At 34.3% G+C, this 17,344-nt stretch overlaps 1 protein-coding gene across 1 annotated transcript; it reads left to right on the forward strand.

The window, feature by feature from the left end:
- Positions 1-5,325: 5,325 nt before the first annotated feature.
- On the forward strand, positions 5,326-6,649 carry LOC149375125 (uncharacterized). The gene is made up of 2 exons (XM_089590496.1): positions 5,326-5,905; positions 5,994-6,649. Exons 1-2 carry the CDS (start codon positions 5,326-5,328, stop codon positions 6,647-6,649), a joined length of 1,236 nt encoding a protein of 411 aa, XP_089446622.1.
- The last annotated feature ends 10,695 nt before the right edge of the window (positions 6,650-17,344 follow it).

Below are 17,344 nucleotides of genomic sequence, written 5' to 3' on the forward strand. Positions count from 1 at the left end.
CCTCTCCCGATACCGCAACTTTCGACCGAAGTAGTTAGCAAAAGCGCCCTTTTTTCCCAAAATCGCGAAACCAAAAACGTGGATGATTCGATGCTTTTTCAAAAAACCATACAGTTTAGACGCATGAGCTCAAATAATAGGCCACGTTCTCTCCGCTCTTCCCATGCGCACAATACATTTATATACACGTTACACCTCCTGTTCTTCTTTTCTAGCAGGAAAGGAAGAAGGCCATACTCAAAAATCGAGCCATCCTTCCCGCGTGTATCCATTAGTACACATATGTGTGTGCACTTTTACTCCACGAGTGTTTTAAAAAAAAACAAAACCACAACCTTCACATCCGCTCGGGACTCTGTTTCGCGTGTACATTGTGTAAGTACAACTTCGCAGTCTCCTGCGTGTGGATCACTTTTTTTTTCTTCTGTTTTTTCTGCCTCAACACTTAAGCGCATGCGATACACATTTTCCCTCTTGCTCCTCGCACATTGGCTTTTCTCTTTTCTTGGCTTCGTTTGGTTATCGGAGGCAGTTCATTACCAGCTTCAGTGGCTTTGGTCGGTGTTGTATAGCTCTCGTTTTTTTCAGGAACGGGGTAACCGAGAAGCCCAAAATTTTTCTCTCCGTTTTTTAAAAACCATAGCAATAACAAGGATGAAAAAATTTTTCCGTTGCCACCCGTTTGCACACGTTGTATCAATTGAGAGCTTACCCCACCGTAAAACCATGCGCGTGTCGATACATTACCACAAGTAAGTACTTGAAACATCGAGGAAAGTAGCTTCCAGCAGCAGTGTTATTAAGCGGCAGGCACTTTGGCTGAAATCCACGCACGAATTTTTTTTTTTTTTTTTTTTTTTTTTTCCACCTCAGCGCACCACCAGTGCACTTGTACAATAATTGCCAGTCAAAGCCACGTATTACCTGGCCGAAAGATCACCTTTGCTTATGATTGCGGGAAAAAAAAGCTCCGCAGCTGCATCGACAATCTTCTTTTGGTGCTTGAAAAAAGGCAAAGAGAAAGAAGTGTACACCTATACATAATATATGTGTACAAGAATTTTGCATACATATCAGCTCTGGTTCTTGGGGTGTACGGGTATACATATGGAAAAGGGACGGGCTCGCGTACGTGCATCAAAGGTGGGAATACCATATAAGAGACCAAGCTGGTTGTATCCGGCTGATGTCTCCAGGGGTGATTTAAAACTCGCGAGCGTTCGACTTACGTGGTTTTTCTTCTGTTTATAAGAAAAAAAAAGTCCTTTTTTTTCTCGTTTCTCTCTCATATGTGGTACATATTTGCGCAAACAAACATCACGTGACAATTCATACTCAAAGTCGCAGGAGAACGAAAGTTATAAGCAAAAAATCGGCAATAAATGGTCCCCCCCCCGAGTAACCCCCGGTAAAAGCTTTCAACCCTTTTATACCTCCTGCACCCCGCCTACATTGCCAGCGGCTCCGTCAACCGTAAACATCCGCACAATCGAGCTTCCGTTGGGATCACACACACATACATTGGTATGATATCGAAACGGCGTATACCTACCCAAGTATAGTTCACCAGTCGAAGAACAACAATAGCGGGAGTCGCGAGTGATCAGCCGTGCGGAAAAGAAAAGTCTTATAACTCTTTTATCCCAGCAGATGATGATGATGATGATGACATGCCCACCCTCTTGGTTCTTACATCTTATACGGAGGAGTAGGTCTCTTCTTGTAGCGTATAATATATAAAGGGGAAAAAAAAAGAGAATGAGTCGTGGAAGAAAGAAAAAGTGGGTGGGCAAGTCATAATCTGGTGGCGTTGGCAAACAATCGGCAGCTATGTGTATGCGTACATGCCGATTCCGTAGAAGGGATACAAGTTGTGTGTGTGTGTAACGTGGGAGGAGAGGCAGAGAAAGGGAAAAACTCTCGAGAGAGAGAAAAGCGAGGGCTCGAGAAGGTTCGTCAAAAAGGCATCAGGAATACCCCATTCATCAGAAAAATTCGTCCTTCCGCAGCTTAAATCGTCGTGGGTGTGTAAAATCAACAGTGAATGCGCGCCGCTGACTCTCTGGGGGATGGCTTTCCTCGGTATGGTGCCTTTGGCAATACAATATCCCAATGCTTACTTACTTGGCCATACAGTCCTTTAACTCGATACTCCGACTGTGTGTGCGACTTCCCTGGCGTTCCCGTCTCTCTGGTGACCAATAATCCGGTTATGGGCGTCGACGTTTCCGGTAATGTTATCGATGTGGCGCGTTAATGGTCCAAATGCGGGGCGTGGGTTGCCCCACGACTGTAACGTTTCGGGAATTTTTTGGTCTTCTAAACTCTCGGCTAATCTGCTTAATATCCGCATTACAATGGCAGATGAGCCCCCAGCGCTGAGTCCCTGTGTCACAACTTGGGGCGTTGGGCAAACAATGATTGGACAAAATTGGGGACTTTTCTTTCATTCGTGGATGGACTGGATTATTCACTGTTGCTATATTTTGCGAAAGTGTTTTTGATATTGTCCTGCCTTGCTATTCGAAACAATACAGCCGAGACAAGAGACACTGTTTCAAGTCACATTGCAATGCCAAGATACGTATTTATGGTTATTTTTGCGAATATTGAATTTTAATTCATGTACCAAAAATCGAGCCAAGTGACTTGAATATGAATCGGATTTGTAGTGCACTTGCTAGAATAAAAAATATTCCTACTGCAAATAGCCATTATTTTCACAAAGACTACTTGGCACTACTCGATGGTTAACACGCGAGATTAAAGATTAATTTGGTAAAATAATAAAAAAGATTAGAACTAAGTGATTCGGTAAAATAAAAACAAAATTTTGTGAGATGTTTCAGGCGGAACTTAATCCGAGTCACAAGTTATTGCTAGCACTGTCAGAATAATGGGAGAAGCACACAAATTTTCTCTTACTTTGTAGAGTTGGACACCCTCACGTTGCTGCTAATCTATTTATACATATGTACATCATGTAACATCTGCATCCCATTTAAAGTCTATAGATCTCTTATGAAAACTTGGTAAATATGTTTGAACATGTATTTATGGAATGTCTTATTTTATATTTACACCACTAATATTTCGTCGGGAGAGTGCTCAATCAATAAAAAACTTGTGTTGTTAAAAGGGGGTTATTTAATATTGAATCAAATTTGACTATGAACTTGACTTTCAAAGTCATTTAGAGGTCAAATTCTATCTTTCAAATTAGAACACCTTTTTTTCACCTCAAATTATGAAAGAACGTCTACATATGCATACGTTAATGGTCAAAAGGACAAGTGGTTTAAATATTATTGATATATGACTTATTTTAACTGAGTAGCCGGTTAGTTATTTTTTTCAGGAAAAATTACTCTAACGAGTTAATTTACACACTCAAGTTTTTTAGGGTTTTTTTTTTTAAATTCATTAAACTAACAATTATGTTCTACACTTAATTTTTGTAGATCGAATTTGTTTATCACAGAGCAATGGTTTATTTATTCTATGAAATAATTAATGATTTTATCTACCCTGACCAAAAATTTCTGGGACAATCACACTGATATTATTTTAATGAAGTTTAAACGAGACATGGAGAGAGAAAAATCTTGTTTTATTTCTCCAGCTACGTTCTTTGTTAAAAATGTACAAAAATACATACAAATACCTAATGAGCTCTACTACTATTATTAATCCAAGGAGAATTTGACACATGTTTCAAGCACATGAACTATTTCTCAAACTCTTATTTCTACTCGAAGCCTCGAAGTTTAAGTTATGAGGATTATCTGCACAAAATGTTACTGCGGTGGCGCTGATCATTCTCATCACATGTAAAGCTACAATGTAATTTAGGACGTCCTCTTTCGCTGATATAACGCTGCCCAATAAGCTGCCTAATATACTCCCTCACCTCGACTCCGCTAATGAGATGTGGGCCGGCTGTTTATGCATTGTAGATAAGACTTTCTTTTATTATCTTACTTAGTTTCTTGCGAGAAGCGGCATAAGAAGTTTCTCTTCGAAAATTGACGGCAAAAGAAAAGTAAGTAATAAAATATTGTGGCTTATTATCATTTTCGCGACCTGGCTTTCAAAAGTTGAAAAAAAAAATATGTTTTAGAATGTGTTGTAAAACTAAAATGATATGTTACAATCCCATTGCAGTTGTTTAATTATTTTACTTTATCTAATCTTTAATATTATAGTGTATAATGATATTTATTGGTTAACCATATGAATGTCGTCTTAAAACTTTATTTTTGTCAATAAAATATTTTATTGCATGACTTGGATGTTTTCTGCAATGAAAAATCATTGGTACTTTGTTAGAAGGGTATTTTGACACTCAAAAAAAAAGTTTTGTTATTTTTCAAACAACATAGCTTCCGAGACATAAAAAATAAAGGTATTTTAGTAAAATTTCTTAACAGTTGTATTTAAAAAAGTATATGAATGCACTTAAAACAAAGTCAAGAGCCAATTTTTTTAAACAAGGTCGCGCTTGAAAGGTCTTTTTTTATGGTGTAGTAGATAACATTAAAAAATCGCTGTAGCTTTTGACTACTCTAAAATATTGACTGATTTAAAAACTTTTTGCAAAAATTACAGTTATCTTGGTCGTTTCTCAATATTCTGAAAACGCTGAGTGTTATAACCAACAAAAAATGAAGAAACATAGTTTTCTCTGTACATTTCTTAAATAGTTCATTTTCTTGTACTGTCCATCCAGATGATTAAAAAAACACGTGCCAAGGCATCTTTTTTAAAAAAATCAGTTTTTAAATTTTTAATTAGAGAAGTTTTGCACTTATTCATGAGGTTATTTAAACAATGTTGTGTAGGAAATTTTTTGAATAAAAAAATTTGCAACAATCATTTGTCCACTATAGATTGGCAATCTGACTAAACAATACAATTTTTTGACTTTACACAGAAAATGTTTACAATATGAGGAACATTTCATAATTTTTTTATTAATTCTGTAGATATATACTCGGCTACCAGCCAGTACATTTTTTGATTGAGCACTAAAAACACTGATAACAAATATGTATCATTTAATAAATGAGCTAAAGCTGTTTCTCTGTAATCATTTACTAATGTGAGCCTAACTATCGGTCTAATAAGTTTTCAAGTTTTTGTATGTCAGTGCTGATAAGTCAACATATTTAATATTTCATGTAGAATTTTCAATGTATTTTTGGATATTATTCAATGTACTCAGCCAATTCATACATATGCACTGCATGTGGTTAGAATTTTTATAGTCAATTTCACCTTGAAAAACAACAAGTAAAATACACAAAAAATATTGTTTAAGGAAAAATGCTGCTCCTTGAAAAAATTCTCGCAATCCTGGGTCTGTTATACATCGCTGTACAGGCAGCTGAAGTTCAAACTTTTAATAGCAGTTACTCAGAGAGTTGGGTACCCTCATACTTAAAAGTATCCGATAATATCGACCACGGCCTTCTGTACATCATGTGTGATCATCCACGTGCAAGCAATTTCAATTGCTCGTTGAGACTGCAAATGGTGAACAGTGACCCAAAAAGTTGCAGTTTTACTATCTCATTGCCAGAGAATCAAGTTCTCGGCTATGGCTTTTTCAGCAGCAGCAAACTCCAGAAAATGATTGCGGGTAACACAGCCGTGTTTGAGTGGACCTTGTATTCCCTCGTTATAAGAGAATACAGGTGGATCAGTCTAGTTGACATGGACAACTGCAAGTTCCTTCACCTCCAATTTCCGCTCAATATTAAGCCACGTGATAAACTACATCACAAAAAGAAAAAGTCCAACTACCATCTTTTTTTACATGATGACTGTTTTTACGTCTTGGTCGAAAGTAGAGCAAAGTGTGGCAAGAGGCGTAGTCCTTGCATGCTCCAGTACAACCATAGAGGTATACTAATTAATTAAGTATAGGATTAAATTTTGTGATACACGTTCAACAATCATCCACATTTACATGATTTCTGGATTTTTTTCAGGTGAACTAGTCAGCAACATCACCATTCCCTCCAAGTATTTCGAGGAAGGGCACTCGATGGTAGTGGATCGGTCTAATTCGAGCAGTGGGGCATATTTGACAACTTTTGATCGCAGAGGCGGTCACGGCTTCATGAACCTCAGTCACCTGAGTTGCAATGGCTCCGAGACTGTTCTGTTCACAAACTACTTTATAGAACGCGATTACATGATCAATCACGCACTGCAATCAAATGAGCATGGCAACTTTTCATTTTGTCACCCACATGATCGGACGAGCAATTTGGTCCATTGTTTACAATACATTCTGGAAGATCGAACAATGATGAACATAACAGTTGTGCTGGAGAAAAAACGCAAATTGCTCAAGGTATTCAACGAGCGCGATGGTGGTATTCTCTTGGTGTACTATGATAGAGGTCAGGTTAAAATCAAAAGTGTGCGCAATGACAGAGAGATTTCCACAGCAAGTGTCAAGCTCACCAAAGTCGAGGGATTATATCAGGATTTCGTCGAGGAAGGCGAGCGACTGAGCATCAACCATTTCGAGACGGACACTGAGCACTGCTTTTACTTTGCCTACGCGAAACAACTCTCAATGACCATCGAATCCAAATACTTCAGCAAGTGCTTGAACAAGACAGATATTGGCTCATAGTTCCGATGTATGTGGTGGATTTGAATTTTAATTAGTAATATAGTTTCTACTTTTTTTTTTTTTTTTTTTTTTGAGGTACCTTACAAGTAGTACCTTCAGAAATCAGCTGAAATTGACCAATAGACTTAATAAATCCAACTCCAAGACTGTAAAAACAATAATGTTACAGCTGCTATTTTATTCATTGCTGTTATCATATACTAATATGATCCATTCTTATACTTTACCTTTGCTTTTTTTTTTTCATTAATTTATAAGTCCAATTAGAAATTTTTGATGTATAAGTTAACGAGAAACGTGTACAAATAAATTGAGAATAAAAAAAAAACTGTTTATCTGGCAGCTTTACACTCTCTCTTCCTCTCTCTTTTTTTCTATGCATACGTTATTTTAACTATGTATACGTTAACACTCTGGCCTGGTTGGTTATTGTGCTCGTTATGACTGATATTCATTAATATTGGAGCGTATTAAATTATGTCTACGAATACGTGCTTATCCCTTCTTCTGTGACGCTACCCAATAATTGTTGAGTTCCCTCTCTTCTTTCTTTTTCCCTCCCTCTTTCTTTTCTTTTTCACACTTCGACTCCTTATAAGAGAGACGTAAGTAGTGTACCTCTACCAAGTGTTTCTCGAGGCACCAAATAAAAAGTTTTAACTTCGACAATCGACAATCAGAGCTGAGTAAGTGTACAATATTATTCTTTATAGTCATCGCTTAAAAGCTTTGCGTTTGAAACAAAAAACGAAATAAATTATTAAAAAGATGCCGCGTCATTTAAAATTTCCAATACACTCATACTAGAGTTTTATTATTTTTTAAAATCTATTAAAACAATATAGTTTAGTCAAAATAGATATATTTTCTTATAGGTACTATCATAGTGCAGGGTAGATGACAAGTGGTTTATTAATTATTTTACAATCAAGTTCAAGCAGTAAGCTAGTAAAAAGCTATATCTCATTACAAATACTCTCAGATCTCTTGGTTTCAAGTAAAAATAAGTTGTTTACCAAAGTTCGACTTACAATTACAAGATTAATATTCGTGTTACATTTTGACTATCAATTTCAGTAATTTTACGTTACGCTAAAATATTAAATACAAAGGAGGAAGTGAAATGTTAAATTAGAGAGATAAAATATCCTTAGATTGAAAGGGTTTTGCTCAATGTGTTACCATATATTTGAATGTTACCGTGCTAATACTTTGTTTTTGAAGTAAAAATGCTCATCTCATTTCTCATAGTATTTTTAACAGTTAACATTATTCTCTAGTCCTAGAGATGTATAGTTATGACAGACATGTCATCAATAAATTAATGAAGATAAAAACATTTTTAGACATGATATTGTAATGTGTGTAATGTTGTTTCAATTAACTATAAAACCGAGCTTTAGAAAGTAATAGTTATTAACATGTATTATTAAAACATTACCTTTTCCTAAACTCCAACATATAATTGCAACTTGACCGCTGATTTTCAACACAGTTAATAAATGGCGCTTTTATGCATGAAAAATGTTTTAATTGAAATTTGGATAAGTAGCGTTTTAATTGTTCAGGCCACAAAAAAATCTGTTTTTCGTAAAATGATCCAAATATTTGAACATTATTTTCAAATTTTTTTTTTTTTTTCATCCGTAAAAAACCTATTCTGTTGCTTAATCATAGAGCAATAATCAAATTGGTGTCTAATTTAGGCACTTCTATCAGTAATTCTTATTTTTTTTCGTACAAGAAAAAAAAAAAAAAAAAAAGGAATTAATAAAAAACATTTTTTCAGGAAAAATGTCGTCTTTCAATAAAGTCCTAGTAATCCTGTGTTTGCTGTGCACCACTGCACATACGCTTGGGGTGCAGACATTTTTTAGGAATTACTCCGAGGATATAGAACCCTTTTACTACAGAGTGTCCGAAAATATTGACCAAAGCTTTGTGTATATCATGTGCATGGCGTCAGATATGAACTATTACTACTGCTCGTCAAGACTAACAATGTTAAACAGTGACCCAAAGAATTGTAATTTCACGATTACATTGCCAGAGAGCCAAGTTCTCGGCTATGACTTTTTCAGCAACAGTAAACTCCAAAGCATGTATAGAGGTAACAAAGTTGTATTTGAGTGGACCTTGAATACCCGGGAAATCAGACAACACAGATGGGTCGGTCTACTTGACATGGAAACCTGCCACTATCTCCAACTACACTTTCCTCTTAACGTTATATCACGTGATAAACTACATCACAAAAAGAAAAAGTCCAACTACCATCTTTTTTTACATGATGACTGTTTTTACGTCTTGATCGATAGTAGAGCAAAGTGCGGCAAGAGGCGCAGTCCTTGCATGCTCCAGTACAACCATAGAGGTATACTAATTAATAAAGTATAGGATTAAATTTTGTAATACACGTTCAACAATCATCCACATTTACATGATTTTTGGATTTTTTTCAGGTGAACTAATCAGCAACATCACCATTCCCTCCAAGTATTTCGAGGAAGGGCACTCGATAGTAGTGGATCGGTCTAATTCGAGCAGTGGGGCATTTTTGACAACTTTTGATCGCAGAGGCGGTCACGGCTTCATGAACCTCAGTCACCTGAGTTGCAATGGCTCCGAGACTGTCCTGTTTACAAACTATTATATAGAGCACGATTACATGATTAATCACGCAGTACAGTCAAACGGGCATGGCTACTTTTCATTTTGTCACCCCAAGGACCTAGAGAGTAATGTAGTTTACTGCGTGCAACATGTCTTAAAGGATCAAGAAATGATAAACACGGCATTCAGGCTGGAAACAGGGAGCCAATTGCTCAAGGTATTTAACGATCGAAAAGGTGGTATCCTTGTCGTCTACTACAACAATGATCAGATTCATGTCAAAGGGGTGTATACAGACTGGAGGAACACCAGAAACGCCCGGCTGACCAAACTCAAGTTAGAGGACGATGATGCCTTCGAGGAGGGCAAAAGGCTCAGCATTAACCATTTCGAGACTGATACTGAGCACTGCTTTTACTTCGGCTTTGGGCAGCGTCGACAACTAAAGACCGAATCTAAATACTTCAACAAGTGCTTGAACAAGACTGACACCAACTGGTAATTGTGCGGTGGATTTATAATTTATGTCCGTTTTTTTTAACGTCACAATGAGAATATTTTGGAAGAATTTTAACGTAATAATTAAACTGAATGGTTATGATCTATTTTTCCTGTACAATTTTTTTAAATAAACGTAGAGCCAGCATCGAATGTGTTTTTATCCACAACTATAGTTCAGACATATGTTTGAAGAATATTTTGAAAGACTTAAGAACTTATAGAGTGGTACTTTAGTATTTATATACTATATGTTTTAATGGCTTATACATTCAATGAACTTTGATTATACTAATACCTTAGTTAACTACTATTGGTCCTAATGTTATGACTTAGTGATGTACAGTAGATGGTCATCGAGTCTCAGGTGCTAATTTCAATTTAAACAATATATGAAATGATTCATTCATTGGTTTGGATATTAAAATTAATGTCAGGACCACTAAAACCTATGAAATACTATCATAACCAGTTGTTTAAAATGACATATTTGCAAACAATATGTTGAGACTGTCTTTTTATATGTCTCAATCCCTCTTATAGTTTCTATTTTGTATGGTGTAATACTCACCGTATGATTCAAGGATCAAAGACGAACGATCTCTGTGTCTGAAAGTGGAATAGGCGCAAAACCTTCAGGACAGTAAGAAAATAAACTTGGTACTTATTTCGAAAAAAAAGGAATAACAGTTTTCCCCCCAAAAAGTAGGTAATTGAAATTAACATGTTTGCAGAGGTATTTGTTATCATGACAAATACATATAAGAAATCAGATTGTAAGCATGTACATATAATAACATTAAAGCTATTAACCGATTCATTGTAGGTTAACTACATCACATTCCAGATACTATCTATTTCTACTTAATCCCTGTCTAGCTTAGTAAAATTGTTTGTACCGATAAACCAAAAGTTATTTCTAAATAGACGTTATTATCCCTTCTTCTGTGACGCTACCCAATAATTGTTGAGTTCCCTCTCTTTTTTTTTTCTTTTTCACACTTCGACTTCTCATTAGAAAGGCGTAAGCAGTATTCTTCTACCAAATGTTTCGTGAGGCACCAAATGAAAAGTTTCAACTTTAATAATCAACCATTACCTAAGTAAGTACAAAATATTATTTTTTATTGTCATCACTTTAAAGCCTTGGATTTATTTGTAAAACAATAATGCTTTTAAGAAAAATTACAATTTAGGTACTAAAAACCTGAATGATTTTCTTTCAGTTTTTAAATAGCTGTACACATGAATATCAAAGAGGTGTCGTCAATAAATGAAATCAAAACTTTTTTTAGCATATAGTCATGCGTGTAACGTATTTTTTATCATAGATTAAAAAAATTTTATGATTACCACTGCTAGAACAAATTTTTTCTTGAGATTTTTTGAAAAATTATCCCTCGCCACAAATACAAATGTATTTAACTTTTACACAATAGATAACTGTTTATTCTACTGATTTTGATGATAAATGTCAAAGTATTTCAATGTCAAAATTCTATATGTTGGAATACAGTTAAAAAGTTTTTTTTTCTTTCAAATGAAATTACTGACCCAATGATAAGGATTGTAGAATAATAGTAATTTTGAGTTTACAAAAAAATACTAATTTCAAGTATTGAAGTATCGGCCATATCTTCGAGATATTTCCGGGGCAAAGGATTTTGAAACGAAAAATATACCATTAATTTTATTACCTCAACAATTATTGATTTTGTTTAAAACATAAATCAGTATTTTTTAAAATAATAATCGACAATGTGATTACTGTGATGGACTTATAAAAATTATTTAAATTGAGATTACTTAGACCAAGTAGAAATCTCTTCTTTTCATCAAAAAACTGATCGAAAATTTTAAACTACAGCATATTTGCAACTTAATTTCCAGTCACACGAAGTACCTGAAGTTTCTTAAGCGATTTTAATGTAAAAATATACTTGCCAGCGGTATGTGACTGTTATTAGACTAGTGGCCAACAGAAAAAAAAATTAACACGTTTATTAAGTCATTCAGGAAAAAATGTTATGTTAGCAAGACTCAATAATTTAAAGTTTCTACTTAAGTTTTTTAGTACGAAGATATGAATTTTAACCAACCAATGTTATATGGTATAGTAACATTTTTTTTTAATCGTCAATCTTAAAAAACAAATTTAAAAAAAATCAAAGTTCTAGAATAAGATAAGATATTATTTATTTTCTAATGACTTCAAAAGATTAATATGTAGTATCTATTTTAAAAAAACGAAGGAAAAACCAATTCTCTGTGTTTTTAAATATTTCTTAACAAGCTGATATACGTTATTAATTTAAGTGATAACTCCTTAATTACAACAAAATTTTTATGGTTATAGATATTAATGTATGAACTTGAAAAAAAATTTTTTCAGGAAATATGTTGTCGTTTGACATAGTCCTTGCAGTTTTGGGATTTCTGTGCACTTCTGCACAGACGTTTGACGTAACGACTTTTTTTAGGAGTTACTCTGAGGATATAGAACCCTACTACTACAGAGTATCCGAAAACATCGACCAAAACTTCATGTACATAATATGCATCAAATTCGATGTAAACCATTACAACTGCTCGTTAAGTCTGCACATGATGGATAACAATACAAAAAACTGCAACTTTACGATTCATCACCCAACTGATCATTATAGTGGACAGAGATTATTTAGAACCAGTAAACTCCAAAGCATGTATGGGGGTAACAAGGCCGTGTTTGAGTGGACCTTAAATAACCGGGAAATGAGACAACACAGATGGGTTGGTCTAGTTGACATGGACACCTGTAATTTTTTTCAACTAAAATTTCCGCTAAGTGAAATACCACGTAATAAATGTAAAAAAAGGAGAAAGTCTCACAGAATCAAGTCCAACTACCATCTCCTTGTTTATGACGACTGCTTCCATGTTGTAGTAGATAGCCATGTAAAGTGCGGCGAGAACCGCAGTCCGTGCATGCTTCGGTACAACCATTATGGTACATTGTTTCATAAATGATTAGCATGATAGGTAAAATATACTTAGAAATAATGATCTGAAATTCCATAATTTTTGGATTATCTCCAGGTATACTAATCGGAAACGACACCATTTGCTCGAAGTATTATGTGGAAGGGCATGCAATGGTTGTGGATCGGTTGAATTCGAGCAGTGGAGGCTTCTTCCCCATCTTTAGGCATAACTTCTATACTACCTTAATGGATATTAGCTACCTGGATTGTAATGGCTCTGAAACTATCCTCAATACCAACTATCTCATACCAAGCGGTTATATGACCAAATACGCAGTGCAGTCAAACGAGCACGGCTACTTTTCATTCTGTCACCTACTAGAATACGACAATTATTCAATAGCTTGTATACAATATGTCTCAAAGCATCAAGTCATCCATTTCAAACTGCCAAGATGGAGCAAGATGCTTACGGTGTTCAACCAGCGCAAGGGCGGTGTACTCCTTGTCTACTACAACTACGATAAGGTCTATGTAAAAAGTATCGACATGGACTCAAACTTTACGAGGAGCGCAGAACTGACAGATCTCAAGCTAGAGGACAATGTCTTCGGAGAAGGCAAGAGGCTCAGCATCAATCATTTCGAGACTAATACTGAACATTGCTTTTACTTTGGCTTCGGGCAGCATCTCAAACTAAGAACCGTATCTAAATACTTTAGCAAGTGCTTGAACAAAAATTACATTTAATGTATTGTACGCTTTTATTAAAAAAGGAAATGTCAAATGTTAAGGTGTTAGTTTATTTAACACTCGTGCATAAAACATAGGGATTTACTGAAATTTTTACTGTAAATAGTTTATAATTTATTAATAATAATTTAAATCAGATTGTAGGTTTAAGTTAGGTAATTTTTTGGTATTTCTGAGAACCATGACGTCTGTTTGACGTATGTGAAACTACAAAGATTGTATTTTAATTTAGTTAGTACACCATATCATCAACATTTTATCCATTTTTGCCTACCATAACAAAATGATTACTTTTTTTTTTTTTTTTTTTAGTGCGTATAGATTTGCTGCCGTACTATTTACTGTATTCTGTTCAAAATTACTTTATATCGAGCTAAAATAATTTATATTGGTAGATTTATGTCTCAAAGTTTCATTTGTACGTAAAGAATGTAAAGAAAGATGTAGTATCACACATGTCATACGACTTTTTTGTCTTTCTTCTTGAAGTGTATAAGTTACAGCCACAGAGACGCGCTTCTTATATATACGATATTACTATCACCCCCACCATAACACTGCTTAATAGTTGAGTTATATCTTTAATTTACTTATATAAGCTAAAGATTCAAGAAATTTCTGCGTTGTACAGTTGCAGATGTCGTTGTATTGTATTCCTTAACTAAATTCCTCCTGAGGCACTAAGCAAGAAGTCTGTCTTCCAAAATAACAATAAAGGGGAAGTAAGTATTTTTATTATTTATAACTATGATTCTCAGGTTTTGGACTTGAAATGAAAAATAGTTTAATCAGTTTTTGAAATTGTGTTGTGTAACTAAAAGTTTTCAAAACTCACACTAACCTAGAATAAATTTTTAATCCAATTAATTTTAGGTTGAAAACCAAAATTGAGTGTAAAAGTTGTGTGATTAATTTATTCTTAGAATAATATGGTGGTTGATGTGACCAACACAAAACTTAGTTTTTCAAATAAAAATATTTATCTCGTAGTTTGTAGTGTTTTCTATAGTGGGCAACATTCAAAAAGCCCTTACAATAAGTGAGTTTTGTTATTTTATTAGTGAAAGTACTTATTTAATTTTAAAAATAACAACTTTTACGACAAAACATTATGTTAGATAGTAAAAAATAAATAAAAATGTTATCAACAAGCCCTAGAGGACCAATAGGTAGACATAACTACATTTGAATCAAACGACGTTTACTAAGTTAATTTTTGACAGCCTTATAGGGCAAACATTTTTTTGATGACTAAAAACAACATACAAAAATATGAAAAATAATTTTTACATGAAAAAAGTCACAGTGTAACAAAATTTTAGTTGTTATTGCCGACACGCTCTTGGAGTACTTATTGGTCCTATAGTGACGGTTCATTACTTCTTTATTTGTGTAAACATAGAGGATAACTATAATTTAACTAATTAACTAAAAAAAAATTGTATATCAGCTATAAACAGCTGTACTGATTAAACTAATAGATATGAAATTGGTGTCGTCCACAAATGGCCTCAAAACTATTGTTGGACATGAAATCATTTATGAAAAATAGGTTTTGTACTATCAACCTTAACACACTTTAAATTAATCAAACGTTGATAATTCAAATCGTTTTCAAATGTGTTGAAAACATTTGGCTGTGATATATTTTAAAAACTCATTTAAGGTGTTAAGTTTTTTAAAATAATCATTTTTGTCCTATTCTTTCATAAAATTACATCAAATGATAAGACTTTCACAAAATTATTTCCTGTGTAAAGGACTTGGAAATAAAAAATGGTTTTTTTGATAAATATTATCTTTTTTGAAACATAAATAAGATAAGTATGAATATGATCTCATGTAAAAAAAATCAAGTTTGTAGTATAAGAGTACATAACGGAATGTACAGGTATTATTTACTTTACAATATTACGAAGAAGCCGCTTCTTTCTTCTAAAGTTAATTGATTAACGAGCCTAGAAGTGTCATTGGTTCAATAATTACCTAAAAAAATAATTAATAGGTAGTAGTATAATATATAAATTAACTCAAAAATTATCTTTATGTCTAAAATATACATCCTTAATCATTGTAAAAAATTTACTGACCTTAAATTTAAAAACGTACCTAGTTTGAACACTATTTGTATAAGTGATTTTACCGCTTTTTTTATTACATAAATGTAACTAATGAAAAAACTTTTTTCAGAATAAATGTTATCCTTGACAAAAATCCTTGCAGTCTTAAACGTTATCTTTTTTCCAAACTCTAAAATATAATTGCGATTTTGATCGCTGATTTGCAATACTATTAATTAAGGATGCTTTTGTGCGTAGGAATTTTTTAAATTCAAATCTCGATAAGTAGCGTTTTAATTGTCCAGCTTTCGTAAAACGATCCAAATATTTTAACATTACTTACAATTTTTTTCTGTATTTGTAAAAAATCCATTCCGTTGCTTAAATACAGAGCAATAATCAAATTGATGTCTAATTTAGGCACTTATATCAGTAATTTTTATGTTTTTTTAAACAAAAAAAAAAGTAATTAATGAAAAACTTTTTTCCAGGGAAAATGTCTTTCTATATAGTCCTAGTAGTCTTATGTTTGGTGAGCACCACTGCACACACGCTTGGGGTGCAGACATTTTTTAGGAATTACTTCGAGGGTATAGAACCCTTTTACTACAGAGTGTCCGAAAATATTGACCAAAGCTTTATGTACATCATGTGCATGGCTACAGATATAACACGTTACAACTGCTCGTTAAGATGGATTATGTTGAATAACGATACAAAGAACTGCAATTTGACGATCTCGTTGCCAAAGTATAAGGTGTCTTTCGATGATTTTTTTAGCATTAATAAACTCCAAAGCATATACGGAGGTAACAAAGCTGTATTAGAGTGGAAATTGAACAGTCGAGAAATCGGACGACGCAGATGGGTCGGTCTAATTGACATGGAAACCTGCAACTTTTTCCAACTAAAATTTCAACTCAGCATCATACCACGTAATTACATTAAGCACAAGAGTAAAAAGCCCAAAAAGATGAAGTCCAACTACCATCTTTTTTTACATGATGACTGTTTTTACGTCTTGATCGATAGTAGAGCAAAGTGTGGCAAGAAGCGCAGTCCTTGCATGCTCCAGTACAACCATACAGGTATACTAATTAATTAAGTATAGGATTAAATTTTGTAATACACGTTCAACAATAATCCACATTTACATGATTTCTGGATTTTTTTCAGGTGAACTAGTCAGCAACATCACCATTCCCTCCAAGTATTTCGAGGAAGGGCATTCGATGGTAGTGGATCGGTCTAATTCGAGCAGTGGGGCATTTTTGACAACTTTTGATCGCAGAGGCGGTCACGGCTTCATGAACCTCAGTCACCTGAGTTGCAATGGCTCCGAGACTGTTCTGTTCACAAACTACTTTATAGAACGCGATTACATGATCAATCACGCACTGCAATCAAACGGGCATGGCTACTTTTCATTTTGTCATCTACATGATCGGACGAGCAGTACATATTATTGCATACAATATATCTCAAAGGAACGAGAAATTATGAATACGGCATTTAAGCTGGAAAAAAAGAGCAAATTTTTTAAGGTGTTTAACCAGCGCAAGGGTGGTATCCTTATCGTCTACTGTAACAACGGTCAGGTCTATGTCAAAGGAATAAATACGGATTGGACAAATACAAGGAGCGTCAAGCTGACCAAACTCAAGTTAGAAGACAACACGAGCTTCGAGAAGGGCAAGAGGCTCAGCATCAACCATTTCGAGACTGATACTGAGCACTGCTTTTACTTCGGCTTTGGGCAGCGTCGACAACTAAAGACCGAATCTAAATACTTTAACAAGTGCTTGAAC

This window comes from Copidosoma floridanum, unplaced genomic scaffold, assembly GCF_036245765.1.
Source record: "Copidosoma floridanum isolate Cflo_tuat_1 unplaced genomic scaffold, Cflo_Japanese_pri ptg000012l, whole genome shotgun sequence".
Taxonomy (NCBI): Eukaryota; Metazoa; Arthropoda; class Insecta; order Hymenoptera; family Encyrtidae; genus Copidosoma; species Copidosoma floridanum.

Bases quoted from the DNA above. Each gene is read 5' to 3' on its own strand.
- LOC149375125 (XM_089590496.1), top strand. From the start codon at position 5,326: ATGCTGCTCCTTGAAAAAATTCTCGCAATCCTGGGTCTGTTATACATC. The intron at 5,906-5,993 runs GTATACTAATTA...GATTTTTTTCAG, and splicing joins GCTCCAGTACAACCATAGAG to GTGAACTAGTCAGCAACATC.